General features: G+C 40.8%; 1 protein-coding gene across 1 annotated transcript in view; it reads left to right on the top strand.

The window, feature by feature from the left end:
• The first annotated feature begins 2,122 nt into the window (after positions 1-2,122).
• Positions 2,123-16,842, top strand: part of kitlga (kit ligand a) — a 32,839-nt gene continuing 18,119 nt past the window's right edge. The window contains exon 1 of the mRNA XM_084363478.1: positions 2,123-2,432. Coding sequence (XP_084219604.1) covers positions 2,418-2,432 — 15 coding nt within the window. The 5' untranslated portion in view covers positions 2,123-2,417. The remainder of the gene's footprint in view (positions 2,433-16,842) is intronic.

Raw genomic sequence — 16,842 nt, 5'->3', positions numbered from 1 at the left:
CCTGCACTCTGTTGGCTCAGAACACGGTCCGCCCTTCGAGCGTAACAGCTTGATCCGAGATGTTGTGGTGGAGACAGGTCTCTGTGGTCTCAAAAGTCTCTGATTTCTGCGTTGAACCCAGATGGATTAGCATGGCTCTTATTCCAACTCTCTCCTCTAGGCTGTGATGGTCTCAAAGTCCAGTGCTCTTGATCCATAAGCATTGCATGTGTCAGCGATAAAGCTAAAAAATATGTTAAAAAGTTGGAGGAGCGACCGGCCGCTGCATCTTCATGTGCCGCCATTGCCACAGTGTGCATTTAAGCAGAGTTTCACTGAACTTTTTCTAGTAGGAGGTCAGAAATGTTCTAGTTTTGAGTTTCTTGGAACAAAGCATAAATAATCCACAATTTACCACAGTGGACAAGACAGGAAATGCCATTAAATACCATTACAATAGGTCACCGTAAATTCAGCATTAAACAATGATTACACAATGTAAACAACATGTAGCCCCCATAAGATCCTACTGCTAAATTATTAGTGAGCACCACAGACACAGGTTTACTGTAAAACAAAAATGTTATTTAATAATCTAAGATTAAAGTTCCACGTTTCTGCAAACCACTGATACGTTCATATTTGTACGTGTCAAAGACTACGTGCCATATTGACCGCTGATAGTCTCGTTCGTGCCCAGGACAAGATGATCTCCGAAAGCTTCTCCAGCAGATTATTTTAATGGTTACAGATTATTTTCAGGCCCTTTGTGGCCCTTCTATGTCCTACGACGCGGGGCAACTGACCTGGGGTTCCCCTCATATCGGCGGCCCTCGTGACCTGACTTTCATATCTTGAGGCGGAGGGTGTTTGTTGATTAAGTTACAGGCAACAAGACTGTTAAGAAAGTTGCCGCAGTTCAAGTTGAATTCAACTTTTGTAAGTGAGAAACCACAGGATACTATTAAGGAGAACTCGGGACAAACTCTACACGTCTATGTGGCGACGAAACCGGGTGTTTTTGACAAGACCTTGGGACATCAACGGCTGTGTTTGTGGCAACGAAAACACGTGATTTAAGCCAAAATATTACTACTATTACTATAACTAATATTACTACTATAAATATTACCTACCCTTTGTGCCTAAAAGATAGAAATTGGAAACTGAACCTCAAGAAACATAAAGTTGCAACAACGTACATGGCCAACATTTACTCTGGTGGTTGGGTTGCTCTCTGATCATGTGAGACAGTTAAGTGTATGCACACACAAAAAAAACCCAACTCATGTCAAAGTCATGTCACACAAGTCATTGCAGGGTTTAGTTTCTCACTCCTGTTGTTTACAATGTATTGAATTTGTATGGTCTATTGTGGAAAATACCCATTATTCCATAGATGCTGTGACACACACACATTGACTCATTTGGTTACTGAGTCACTCATTCACTAAATGGCCCACACACACACACACACACACACACACACACACACACAAGGGGAAGGCCCTGTTTCACAGTTCAAAGGTTTTTCATAAGATCGTGGTGTGAATTGATACACTGTAACTGTCATTACACTTCCTCAAACCCAGCGCTTCAGGTTTATTTGACACTTTGTAATCTCACAGTTCATTTGCAGAATATGTGCTAACTCTGCTCATGTTTCACATTGTTGGTCCAAAAGATTTTGAATGTATTGTTGGACTGATGTGTGTGTCTGCATGTGAGTGCAAACATGCATCAAAGTTGAAGACAGCGCTTTTACGGAAAAGTTTAAAAGAAGATCAGATCTGCCTGTGTATTCTACTGTAACAAACCATAAAAAGTAACTTTCTTCATTGTTTCTTAATCCAATCTAATTATATCATTATTATAAAACACTGTTAACCATCGCCTCAAACTTTAACTTTGGCTATTAATGGGTTAATTGACTTGTACAAGCACTTGGTAGCCTATGGGCGATAAACTCACTATTGAGCAACCAGCAACCCGAAGCTCTGAACCTGTTTCCTTGTTTCATCTGTTTATATTGGCTGTGGTGGGTTTGGAGTGAACCTCTTCATACCGCGGCTCGTCAGAGGGCGGCTCTTTGACTGCTCTTTACGCATCATTATAAAGGCTTAACTCCCTCCCTCTGCGCGCTGTCCCGCTCCGCCGCTGCGAGCCCTCAGTGTCTGGATCTGTGTTGTAGATAGATGGGCTAGATGCCACACGCCGTTAGCCTGCAGGTTGCAAAGGTTAAAAGTTTGATATCAACATTTTTTGACGCTCTCCTTCCTCTTCTTCTTCTTGTTTTTGGGGCTTTTTTCTCCTCTACTGGATACTGCTGACTTAGGCATTGGATATGTGCACACAGGATGATGACAACCCCTTTCCTCCCCGTAGAAGTAAAATAAAATAGGCTTTCGCACACACTGGATTTACTCCTGTCGTTCCATATGAAGAAGTCAAAAGTAAGTGCTTGACTGTGTTTGTCTGTTACTTGAGGAAATTTGGCGTTGCGGCGTGACGCAGAGCAGCCGGACACGTTCCCCCTGCTGCTGCCGCTGCTCTCGAGCAGTCAAACTTACACAAGCCTTTTATATTTTAAAAACAAATGCTCATCGTTTTGACTGTAGTTTTATGAGGAGACAAAACCGGCTTGTAATAATTAACCGGCTATTACGCGCGGGCACGATCAAAGTTGTTCGGTGGCGGTTCATTTTACTACGGTGGGGTTAGATTTCTGGCTCTTGTGGTGGCAAGGTGTTGCTTTCTTCCGTAACGCAGCGTTTCCAAACATGCTTTTCTTTTTTATCTGTCCACACATTATACAGCTGGAGTTCATACATCCACGTCTTCTTAATTTAGTTGGAAGAGCAGCGCACCTAATGCCTCCCCGATCAATAAGTTTCTATTAACGGCGCCTGTCTGGCACCTTGCGTAACGGTCTTACTTATGCAGTTCTTTTGAATTAATGCATTTGTAATCGGGGATATAGTACAGGCTGATGGACTTTACACCTTTCTGCCTGATATATATATATATATATATATATATATATATATATATATATATATATATATATATATATATGAGTTGATTTCGTTACGCAGACATCCGTACAGCCGAAGATGTAACTCCAGGCTTGATGATTTCTAAATCTTAAAGATGTTACTTTTTACAAACGTGGAACTGACTTTTTTTTGGTCATTTTTTTGGTCACCAAATCATTAGCTGGTGTAGGTCAAGGTATGGAATACTGCTTCTCTGAATATATTTCAGTTTAGCTCTCTGTGGCTTGAAACCCACATTTAAGCATCTAAATAATTAAAATACCTTTTCATTAACCGTCTGTCCACGGGTTCAGGCAGCCCTTCGGGTAATTCCTCAGCCTATCTTGGGAGTGAGGGCGGCCGCTGTCCGGCGCTAAGAGCGCTGCGGGGCCAGTTTAGGCTCTGTGACTAACACCATAATCTGTGGCCTCTGACGTGGCTGATCCAAAAAACGCACACATTGGAGACTAAATGTTTCTTTTACGACCACGCGTAATATTTCAATCAAATCAAAAACAAGAAATTACGCACAGTTTTTCTTTCAGACACCGGCTGTCATGTTCTGAAAGGTTTTTTATCGTCCATCTGTTCCAGCAGGTGATCACCTTAAAGCAACCGACTACTATTAAACATATACGCCTTTTTAATGGTTTTAAAGACAGTGAATCTCCATCGAAGGAACTCTGCAATTTGAAAATTGGCTTACATTTATTTTTGTAAGACAATTGTGCGCGAGTTGTGCGCACGAGAAGGCGTGCAAACACAATTTAGGCAGGTTTAACCTGCATTTCATCCCCCGGGCTGTTTGAACCATGCGCATTTCAGGTTTCGGACTAATCTCTACATCACTCTGCTTGACAATTTAAGCTCCTTTTAATCACTATTGCAGATAAAAAAAAAAATAAAGGACATGAAACATATTAATATTGATATGACAGGGTGTTTGTGTGTGTGTGTGTGTGTGTGTGTGTGTGTGTGTGTGTGTGTGTGTGCATGCATCTGGGAATACAAGTCTTTGAAGTTTCCTGCAGGAAGGGTGGGCATCTCTGCATCCCTGCCGCTGTTAATCATATTCTGAGCAGAGTCCCCTTTATGCTTTTTTAATGAAGTTATACAGTAAGTTGCGCCGTGTGCCTGGCTGCATGAACAGACACCTTTCATCTTTTATTTACTGTCCTTGCCACAGCTTCTGGTGCTTCACACTGTCACGTAATCACATGTGGAAAATATGGAGAGGATGTATCCCAATTTGTGTGTTAGGTGTCTTGGTTCTGTTGTAAAAATGCAAGAAAGTGTTTCCCTCAATGACGCAGGGATCTATTTATTCCTTTCGTATTTCCACAGGGGCTTAAAGTGTAAAAAATACTAATTTATAGTGAACTAATCAAGGTTCTTGTTATAAATTATGAATGAAATAGCTTGGATCCACTTGAATGGAGGTGACTGTTCACTGGCAAGCTGTGGCACACGAGGTGTGTGCTTGAGAGAACGTGGGAGAGCATGTCTAGACCTTCACACCTTCACAGAACATTTGACACCAGTAGGGAGCGCTAGTTTTCTGATGCCAGCACAGTGTTGAAGAGACCAGTCACCCAGGTCTTTAGGCTGTGGGAGGTTTAGAGAGAAATCTTGTGTATGTGGCACCCTTCTGTCCTCCCTTAACACATATATATGTATGAAAATGAAACAGATGTATGAAAATACTTAAATTATTCAGCTCTGTGATGATATACTGTGCAGCTCGCTGGTTTTTGAAGTATTTGCCCAGGTTACATGTTTCCATCCAGTTGGAGCATTTAAGCACGGGGATGATTTATACACACACGCCGTCCAGCCAGAGCTGACCAGCTCTTACACATGCTGTAAAACCACAGGCCTGCTGCTCACATAATGTATGCTCAGTTTGCTTCAGCTTTATTGTTCTGGCCTCTGACTTGCTGAGGACCGGCATGTGACATCAGAAGCCCCTGGGTATACTAGATCGTTTTTATGATTGATTGTCCGGGAAATACTCATTGTTTCGTTTTTTTAACGATGCAGGTAGGCGCAGACCGGAGTGCAAAGCATGAAAAGAAAAGACAGGCCGCTCTGCATCATTAGATTTACGTCACATGTTCAGGGAAGCATGCAAGAAGTGGGCGTTGTGGCAATGCGGGTGTTGATGTGACTTAAGTACGTTGGCAGTAATCACGGCTGAATGAATCACTTGAGGCACATTTGATTATAAAAAGCACGTGTAACAAATATTAAATCAGCTTTGCAAGTGCCCAGATAATGATTTGTCTTATTAGATTAATAAAGACATTAACAGCTGAAGGTAACACTCCAGTGCTGTATGGCTATGGTCACCCAGTGCAGAGCGAGGATGGTGTTGTACAATCAAATAATGATTTCCTCTGATTTAATAGCCCCATTTAAACTTTGTTTTACATTTGTGCTGTTAATAATCTCTGTCACATCTGGAAACGTCAGCTGCCAGCGGTGATTTATGACACCTTACCGGAGCCAAGAACAGAGCCCAGTAAATATTCCCTCTCTCGCTTTAAACCGATATATCAGCTCGTGGATGCTCGTTTGTCAGTGCTGAATATCAAATAGACCCCGTGAGTCACGTTCTAATCACAGCTCATGTCAGTCTGCACATCTTTCCTCACGTTATTCACTTTGTGTTAATCCATCACTACCACATTATTGTGTCTCAGCTTGACTACTTGAATCACAGCGCTTCAACGTCACTTAACATTCCAAGTAGTCCACTTACATTTGTTTTCCCACCCAAGATGTTTCTCTCCTTCTCTCTTCTTTTTGGCGGCATTAAATGAGACGACAGTTGGATGTCTTGGATATAATTTTTCTGTGTAACTCAGCTCAACAAATACATTTCTGGCAATCATATAATTCAGACTTCCAGTTAAAGTCCGTGGGTTTGAACAATGCTTCTTTACAGGAAGGTTTTAACATGTCGACAGTTACGCTGTCTCTCTGTAAGGATCGACGTGGCAGAGGTTGTGTCGGGTTGAGGAGGTTCAGTCACATTGATCTCCAGGGTCACGTTATTGGTAAAACTAAATTCATTTGGTTTGGTTGTACAACTTGTTTCCATGTACCCTGGGAAGTCTGATTACTTAATGGAGTATGAATTAAACGGTTAATTAATTTAGAGTGTATTGGAATATTGAGGATGAGGTCTAAAATTTTTAGATCCCAGCCAAACACTAATATCCTTCTTTTAACAGCAGAGATTCTCATCAACAAGCACGGTGATGTTTTAGATGACAAAGCTGGCTCTGTTCAGCACGGAAATGGAAAATCTATAAAAGATGCTCTGTGTTTTTGCACATACAGCTGATTTTGATCGAAGATGCTGGACTCTAACCTCATTTGCACCATCTAGATTAAAACAGGACAAACACAACACTTGGTAGAAACTGAGCCAATTTGTTTTTCTATTTTTGGGACACCACAAACTTCCACAGCCACAGCTGAACAGAGTGTGCTTTCTGAAACTGAAAAGTGACTTATTATGTTAGTCTTAATACTATGTTCTTTTTTTGAATTAATTTTTCACAGCTCGGTTAAAGACCGAGAGATTCACAGGGTTGCTGTGTGGTTCAGCAGGAAGGCAAATCATCAAATCATAGAAACTATGGTCAATCACAGCTCCTGTCTCTTTAAGGTCCGCCCCTCCTGAGTACCAAGTCTGCTCTGGTTGGTCAGCTCACACATGCCTGAGCCAGCACAGCTCACCATGCCTCCGGTCGACTTCGTTGTGTTTTCAGCTTCCAGTTAGCGTCACTTCTGCCATGAATATAGACATAAATTGGTGACATGGTGACATATTGTGATGTCAAGAAGTCACAGAAATAGCGGTGGGACTTCTGATAAGGGGGTTCTGGGCAGTTTAGGAGCAGTGTTTGCCATGGGAGAGTGGAGCTCCCATTTGTGTGGCTTTTTAACTTTGAAGGCCTTAAACATTTACAAGAACCTGTATAACAAATATAAAACTAATAGACAAAGAAATGAAAAAGCTGAATAATTTGTGGAAAGTGTCATAATTAGCTTTTGAGCTTTGTCCAGTCACAATCTTAAACGTTGGCTTTCCCCTTGTGGAAAAAAAAAAAAAATGCAGAATCCATAAATGCAACAAACAATTGAGTTATAGGATTTTCTTTTGTCAGAGAGCCCAGGCCTCGTGTCAGAGCACTTGATGTTTTATTTCTGCTTCTGCAGCAACAAGACGTTCAGGGTACTGATCTGGAGAGGCCCATCTGCAGTCCCTGGTGCCCAGTCTAATCTAAGCCCTGTCTTAAAGGAGGCGTGTCTTTGGGTGAAAGTATTTTGCAGGAAATACCTGCAGAAAGGCTTGTTTGTAAACCCTGGTGTGTAGCTGCGGTAGATTTCTGTGATGTTTGGAGTATATGACCACGGAGAGATAATCGTTTGAAATGTGTCATATGAGGTAATGGAAGTGCTTATCTTTGCATGGTTGGTTGGTAAAGAGTTTTGTAATTTGTATAGAAAGTCAGCCAGGAGAAAGAAAACATACTGAAGCAATGTTAATACTGAACCATGAACCACTACACGCTGAGCTCTGTCAGCCAAGAGCTCCTGCAGGCCTTCTCAACCCGCTGTGCAGGCTGGAAGTGACCGGTTGGATCGGTTCAGAGATTTATTAGGCCTCAGTTGGGGCTTGTCTCAGTACAAAAGGCGCATGAAGTGGGTGTCGTGCAAACATTAGAGGGGAAATCACTGTCACATGGATGGTGTGAACCAGAAGCTGCTGCGATGTATTTGTCAGCACTTTACATGGCAGCCTCTCATTTTCTCTCCTCTGAACCCTCAGGACCGTGTCGCAAATCACTTCCTACTCGCTATAATACTCTACATTTCCCTTTAAATTCTTCATTGCTGTAGAATGCTAGATTGCTGTGTGTTGTTCACATTGAAAGGGAGACATTTCTATGTCCAGTGTTTTGCAGACTGCAATGCTGATTTACAGGCTGGACCAACATTGAACATATACCAAAAAAAAAGCTTCTCAAATGAGATTTTCTTGTTTTCTCTGTTTTATGTTGGTAATCACGTATCTTAGGGTTTTGGCGCTGTGATCGGAGCGCCACTGAGGGCACTGGCAAATTGTAATTACAACAATTTAGTCTAAACCATTAATCAATTCTTTATCAAGTAAAACAATTAATGAACAGATGACTAAATCATTCAAATTATTGACTGCAGAGCAGATGCATCTAGTGTTTTCAGTGAGCTGTGGATGTAACCCTCACACTCTTTCTGTTTAAAGTTACCAGAAATGTTGAAGGAGTGTGAGGATAAGCTCTCCTACTGTGAGTCATTTGGCCTAGCAAGGCTACAGTACATTGTAACATCTGGATATAATGTTACGGTAAAAGCACAGAACTGACAGTTCTGAATTTAAAACCCCCTAGAGGGTTAATCATGTTTACTTAAACAGGATTGAGAATGATTTTTTGTTTTTTTCATCTAAAAGGCTTCCCTTCTTCGCAGCAGCAGCCTGCTTACACAAAATAAGTTGATGGAAGTGATGTGTGGATTAACTATCCTTTCTGCAAGGAAACATCAGATTTAATGAGCACACTCATCGTCTTGTGGTCGTGCTGTATTCAGGCTCTTTTTATTGCCTCGGGTCTCTCTCATGTAAACTCAAATAATTAACAGTAGCTCGAGGTCCTGTAGGCATGCGGGACCTCTGGATATTGTTACAAGCACGGAGTCATCTTAAGCAATGAGCCATCCCAGTGTGCATCTGACTGAACATTTGCTGCTGGAGGGCATTGAGATGGGTTTTGTCTCATTTCCGTATAAATAGTGCATCTTCTTGTTCAGAAATTAGAGTTTGCACATGGTCAGTTCTTCCCCAAGACCGGATGAGGAGCCACGGAGGACAGTTGATACAGTTAAAAAACACAGAGAAATGAGTCACACAGTTTCTAAGAAACCTTTTTGAAGTGTACATGGGTTTTAACCACATTGCTTTAAGCTTGAGATGTTGTGCAATTTGCTGAAAACTGTCTCTGTGGTTTTAAGGGCCGTTAAATGCAATTTTTGTCAGCTTCAGTGTGACTGATCTGGACCAGTGTTTCCTTTACTGCAGCAACAAGAATATTTTAACTGTGGGGCAAATTCAAAGGGCAATTTATGTACAACTCACAATACTCAACCACAATATGTGTTTTCATCCTTTCCAACTTGTTTAACAAAAGAAGACAAAATTCTCAAATGCCAGATGTGTATGTTTCTGCAAACCAAAGACATGTTGAAACTTCACATTTCTGTATGTTGCAAATGTACTTAATGTTGTGATAGTACTGTGCTTATGCTCTGGTTAGGTTTAGGCACAAAATCTACTTGGTTAGGGTTCGGAAAATGTCTTAAAAAAGAAAGGCCCAACCTCCCAATTTGAATTCACTTTGTATACATGTAACCTAAACATTATATAACAAATATTGTAAAAATGTCAGTTTGGTATAACACGTACAAATTCTGAACGTGTTCATGGTTTGCAGAAACGTAAAATGCCAACGATGTTTTCTTGCTGAAAGTTTCAGTAGGCAACAGAAACCAAATAATATCTTGTAACTGATAAGTTTGTGTGTATCTGTCCGCAGCTGAACTAGTGGAACTAGTAGCCCATCATTTTTTGTGCACATTTATGACTGTATGCTCGAGGACTTGTGATGCACTTGTGACTGCAGTGATTCACAGTTTGTACTCCTCTTATCTACGCAGGTCCGCGGGATCAACAACTCATTCATTTTGGAATCTTGTCACGTTAGCGTTGGCCATTCGTGGGATGATATTTTCCCTTTGAAAGCAATATTTTACATTGCATTGCATGCCACTGATCTCAATGCATTCACTCCAGACTCACAGCTTCCTTGCACTCCCTATTCACCCACATGCCCCCAGACACACCTGATGGAGCGCTGAACTCTACTAACTGCCTTCCTCTTGATAAGTTATTTGTTAAGTGGGTGGCACTTTCCCCTCTTCTCTATCACCATCTAAGTCACGGTTTCATTCATAATCAAAACAAAGTAGAAGCACATGTTGTTTATCAGCAGCACCATTGTTTGCATCTTGTGGGACCGAGGAAACAGAATCATGGATTTTTTACAGTTCAGTACCTTTTTTGCAAGTGCTGTGTGTAGTGAGTTAGCTGAGCTGTGGGTGAGAATTGTGAAGGTAAAAATTTGGCAGGGCATCAATGAAAAAAAAAAAAACCCTGATTGCACAACTCAACTTTCTTCCTTGTTGTCCAGGCCAAATTCCCCTCCTGCAGTTAGTGCATATTAACCAGATCCCTGCTTGCAGTTATTTGTTGACACAGTAAGTTATGTGACTAAATAAAGAGACTGTAAGGGGAACATAAAATAGCGCCTTTCCTTTTCAAGGAAAACAACACTTTATCTTGATCCTCCCGCTTTCAAAGTTGCTCTCAGTAAGGAGATCAGATTTCCTGCTGGACACCAAAGGAGACGACTTGATTGCAATCAAAGCATCAGCAGTTCAAGTCAACATGTCAACATAAAGAGGCAACTATTTATTTGAGTAAATTACGGCTGGGTTCACTCATGAGAAAGACAGCACTTCTTGCAGTGAAAGAGCGATTGACCGTCCAGTAAATTGACATAACCAGGGCCATCATTCTTTAATCACACAGGGCTCTAAGGACAAGTCTAATCTGATTAAGCTTCTGCTTCATCTCAAACAACAAATGTCAGTAGAAAGTCTGCATGAAAGGACAACAGGACACTGATGTGTTCCAAGTTTGAAATGGGGGTCTTGTGTCCGTCCCTGAAAATAGCAGAATAGCAACTCTGGACTGTTTTTCTTCCCCGTTCACATCGTTTCCTTTGCTGACCCTAAACCTCTAATCCTCTATTCGTCACTCATATTAATATTTGGTTAAAGGGCCGCGACTCATCTTTGAAAGCCACTCTTTAGCACAAGGGAGTTCTCTCAAGTTTCCCACCAAAGCCATGGTGAGGACTCATCTCATTAAAACATTTGAAAAAGTTTTCTTGTTTCCTGTTTTTTTCCCCAGAGCGCTTAGTCACCCAAAACAAACTGTTGCTGTCATGTTGTATTAAATGAGCCATTTCTCTGTTGCTCAGAGCACCTTATAATGTACCATTAGCTACAGCTACAGTATGTGTGGCACCTTACTGGTAATTGTGAGCAATTGATCTCAGCCCACATGATCTCTGCACCTGTCGGTCCAGGTGTCGGTAATATGTAGCTTTACAGAGAGGGCAGATAAACAAGTGGAGGCCATCTTTCCACGTGCAGTCATCCAGCATGCTCCTCACATTACTTCTGGTCTATATCTCGCATTCTCCTTCAGTAATGCATTCACTCACGTCTCACACTGTTTATCTCTCCTACGTTTGTTCCCTTTTTTGCCGATCTGCCCTTCAAGCATTCAGCCTTTTGCAAGTACGGACGCACCGATCTAATCTGCTGGCCCAAGTTCAGCCAGCTACTGACCCTATTCACAAATCAGGTATCAGCCAGAAGCATACTGAATACAGTTTCTTCATGAATGTCTCTATACAATCATTGTTTCTATCACTTAGTCCCTGCAGACTGCCAGCACTTTTCAGCAAATTGAGGTAGATGTTGTACTGTAATGTGGGGATTGGGTCTCAGCCAAATCCATATGAAAGAAAGTTTCCTCATCAATGTTATTGTAAAGTTTCCAGGTGTCTACTCAACTTGTGACACCACAAAAGACCCAGGTGCACAAAATGTACAAACTCATCCTAATGAGTGTCATGCAGTGAGGTAGCTGTTCGCCCTGGTTCCTTCAACAAAAAAGCCGATGGGATTCTTCCATTGAATTTTGGATTTGACACAACAAAATGTGAAAATCTCTTTAGTTTGTGTTAACCATAGACCTTACCTCACCAAAAACTGTATCAGGGGTGTATCAGGTTATGCTTAGGTATTGGGGGAAAAAAGGATAGTTTAAATGCATCCCTATTTGCTCGTCATCGTCTGTAAAAGAATCTTTCATTGGTCAATTTGAAATTTCATAGATAACGTTGGTCATGTTTTGGTAATACACAAAAATCACCATGTTCATCTAGAGATAATTGTTAAGAGTGCAACAGTCTTTACTTCCAAGAAAAGCCTCCAAAGCTTCTGCACAACTGCGTCATTGTCTGGCTCCTCTCTATTACCTTGAAGTGTATTTTGTTAGTACCACAAGCTGTAAGTGCACCTCAGCAGACAGCTGCAGCAGCCGCAGACTGAATGTTCTCAGATGCTAATTCGATTCTCAAGTAAGTGAGCCATGTCAAATTTAGGTCTCAAGTCTTTGTTATTTGCTGTACTATTTTACGATCTTAACATATATTAAACAAGTAATATTTTAATATGTAACGGAGTTGGTGTTAACTGCAAATATTACTGGCGGTAATGTGTGACTCATTAAAGGCTCAACACAGAGTAATCAGAGTACTTAGGCAGCTGTTTATAGTCTTATCTTTGAACTTTTTATGGTTGTTGCTTCCTGAGTATTGAGGCCTTTTTTCTGTGCCGTTTATTCATTAAGATGTTAAATATTGACACGTGAATGTGACGGAGCTCCTTGCTGGTGGCTTGTGACATGTCGATTTTTTCCCAGTACGGTGTGGGAGAGAAACATGATTTAATCGGCATGAAGCAGTAGAAAATGTTGGCACCATATACAAAGTACTGACTGCTGCAAACTGTGTCATAAACAACAAATATCGTAAACATTTCAGCAATTGGGGGGGATGGATAAATTCCACAATTTTTCTGGGAACACAGTGGGTGTGCTGAACAATGAACTGTCTTTGCAAAATAATGTTTGATATGATTATTTTGTGTTTGAAAAATCCCAACACAAACAGCAAAATACTTTATCAAAATAAAACAAAAATAAACGAATGAATGAAACAATGATCTAAAAACCTTTGGTCAACCTTTGCCTGGATCAACTCTATAACATCTGGACAGCAATAGCAGCCTGGTAATTTCTTTGCACAGCCTTCACATCTGCCCTGTTTTAATCCCTATTTCGAAACATGGGAACTAATATTACACGCTGAATTTCAAAACAATGATCTTGACAAAAGATTAGGATAAAATAAGCATCTCTCAGACAAGACAGGCTGCATGTTGCCATGGAGGACTAATGTCATGCAAGGTCCTGTGTTCTGCTTTTATGAGATTATGTGGTTAAGAGGGCCACGAGGCCGGCGGTCTGGAGAGCCTGTTCAGCTAATGATGCCTCGGGTTCAAAGTGGTGGTGGAAAATGAGACGGGGGTAATCATCCTCAGCATCAACATGATGGGGGAGAGCAGGCCCGCAGGCCTTCGAGAGCCATAATGCACCTGACAATGATGGACAAGAGGGCTTTACTTTGGAGGGTTTCACCTGACCATTCAGCTCTTTTGGTGTGATATCAGCTGATTCTGCCGGTGTAGGCGTAAAAGTGGCTTATTTGCTTTCAGAGCATCGTTTTCTGTGTTCCTGCTGTAAATTGGGACTGTTTTCAGCATGGGAAATAATTTCATTCCCTGTCAGTGCTGCCTGGGTTGCAGCCTCACAAGGTCACCCAGAGAGTGTCAGGCAAACATTCAATGAAGTTGAAGTCATCTCACTTTTCTCACTGAAGCCTTGTTGCTTATTGATGTTTTTGGCTCGGCTGTGTGTTGGAGTCCATGAGCATTTTTGAACCTTCCAGAAACAAGATGTGTTTGTTTTTCCGCTGGTGTTCTCCGACCAAAATGTTTTCCCACCATCATCCCCCTGTTGAAAGAAGACATCTCCCGATAAGATGGTAACCATTGCTCAGCGGTGCTTCTCGGTCTCATAACAGCATGTTTTATACTCCTCTGTGGACTGCAGCACAGATTATTGCTATAATGTTGAAAACATTATGTGAAGATTGTTTAACCTCAAGAGGTACATTTATTTCAACAGTCTTTTATTTACAAGCTGCATTTTTTTTATAGGTGACAAACTACATTTATATCCACAAGAATATTGAATTTCAGAAGTTAGATAAAATAAATCAAAGTACATTAGTCATAGAAACTCTACTTTTTGAAGATGAGAAGGTTACTGTAGCATTGGAGCATTGTAACTTAGGTAACACTCATAATACCCTTATTTTAAAAAATGGTGTATCTCTATTTGATAAAACTATTAACAAACAATAAAAGTCTTTTATTAAGCAACTGTTTATTATAAAGTTTCAACTGATAACTTATAGTTCTTTACACTTAACACATAATAGAAGCATTGCATTGTTTGTTATCAGTGAAATACCTGTTAACTAAAGTTTGATTAACTAAACTTACAGTTTATTATTGTACTTATTATAAAGTGTTACCGTAACTTATTTAAGTGAACCACACTGAAGTGGCTGCACCTCTATTTAATTCTCCTAGTCTAGTCATACACTCTAAGTACATGCAGTATCCTTATCTTAGTATTGAGAAATGTCCATTGTCAGCATTTTCTTGAAGGTCAAGATGGAGCAATCAAAAACCCAGATGTACTGGACCGAGGCCATGAATCTGACATGACCCGGTTAAACCCTAATGTAAATGTTGATGTATCACCATGTCCACAGAGGTTAATCCCATGCATGACAGCAATGAAAAATGAATTACAATATTGCTTTTCCATTGCATGTTAGCTAAGAACACATTTCTTTTCTCAGAATCACGCTGGCTAGCATTCCTTCACATGGAAGCCCCCGCATTACAAATAGACATGCAATTTGAGGAGCTCTAATATAACATATAGAGCAATGCTTCACGCAAATGTCCAACCCAAAACTCTGGGATTTTACATAAAGTTGTTTCTACACCTTCACACAGAACATGACTTTCACAAAATGTTATGTTTTAAGAAACAACAACGCAGTTTGCCATATGTGTATGAGTTTAATAAAAAGTCGCACAGACTGAGCGTTCATGTGGAATGATCAGTAACAATATGATTCTTGTTGCCCGGTCAAAAGCTAGGTTGTTATAAATATTAGAGCCAAGGGTTTTCAATACACCAGGAGCAGGTATCGCTTACCTTAATGAAGGTTGACTTTGCCCTGCAACAATGGATCGCCTACAGCTCTGTGCTTCTTTATTGTTTAACTCCTTCCTTGAAATAGTTAGATATAAAGCCAATGTCTTCTTCTTGGGTAGCACAGGTACTAACTTTTATGGCTAAGATTAGCCTAGGCTAAAATCAGATTAGCTTCCAATGAAGCTTGCAGTGTTTGGCTAGTGTTCAGACGTGTTGAGACTAAATTTTATGTACATTTTTTACCCTTGTCATTCACACAAAGTTGTCTGTCTTTATAGCCCCTGTTTATTTGGAACAAACAGTCAGTGCACCAATGAAATCTGGCTTGATCTCATACCATCGTAAACATACCTGCAGGTCCACTTTTGTCAGTTGGTCCTTCCATCTTCTCTCATCCCCTCCCCTTTTCTGTGAGCTCAAGAGGTCACAGGGCCACGGTTTCTTGGGCAGTGATGTCTTTGCCTTCGCGTACTTTACCTTCACTCATGTCTTTCCATTGAACTGCATGCAGTCACTCTGCCACGAGAGCAAATGTCATTATAGAACCAATCAATAGTGCTGCAGTTGACATCATGGTGGTCAGGGAACATGAGAACATGATGTTTTACATGGTAGTAGAAAGTCCAACAGGAGCAGTCCAGACAGATCCATACAGTGGTAGCCAGTGTTTGCAAGGAGGTGCTGAGACAGCAGAAGTTTTTGTGTGACATCCTTGATGGTAGGTCTGTTGTGGACCTCTAGTGAGTGAAAGCCAATCAGATAGACACATTGTTTCTAGAGGAGTACAATAAATATGGATGCAGATGGTAAATCCAATCAATTGGCCCTCAGTTTATCTGTTTATCATCCTTCTCAGAAACATATTAATTGATTTCCACAAAACTTGGAGGACAGATCACCTTTGGAGCAAGGTCATAAATCATAGGATTAAATTATATTTGTGTTGATAAACGTCACATGGTATTTTTTTTGGCTTTAAACTTCATCACCAATGACATTAACACATTTGTTAATACAAATCAACACAAGAAAATGTTACTTGCTGCCATGTTTTAATGGTTGAATGAAACAGTGTAGAAAAATATTGAATTGCAAAAAAGTGACTGTTCATGAAATTGTCTTTAATACTTATTGAGTCAGACATTTCTTCATGTCATAGGGTTTAAAAACTAAAAGCTCCCTGGGAGAGTGCAAACCAAAACCAATGCTGCACAAGCCATGATTGGAAGCAGATCCAAACAGAACTGTCAGATCTGGAGAACCATCAAAATCTTATCAGTAGTTTCATTCCCTGAGGCCCATCTGCCCACCAAATTTTCTGAAAATCTGTTCACAAGTGTTTCGGGACGTCGCTTCACAGCTTGTCAGCACCAAGAGCTCCAGTGAGATTTGAACCTCCAGCTCGCCGTCAGAACTTGCAGCTCCTCTAACATTAGTAGCTCTCAGTTGGCTTGTTTCATGCGTGTCAATCTGTCTCATGAAGACCCAGAGAAAGGCTGCTGATATGGAGTCCTGTCTCCAAGAAATTATGTTTATGTACAACCAATTTGCAAGAACAAATGCTCTTTGTAGATGACATACTGCAAACATAACCAGGCTTTCCATTAAAGATCCTTAATGGTACCTGGCAAGTCACAAAATTGTGAATAATGAACGCTTCAATAAGAAATTCATTGACACAGGTGTTTAGGCTTTGGCAGCACTTGGTTAAGGTTTGGGAAAGAT

Source organism: Pagrus pagrus, assembly GCF_965226575.1.
Source record: "Pagrus pagrus genome assembly, chromosome: 10".
Lineage (NCBI taxonomy): Eukaryota > Metazoa > Chordata > Actinopteri > Spariformes > Sparidae > Pagrus > Pagrus pagrus.
This window is presented reverse-complemented; position numbering and strand designations above follow the sequence as displayed.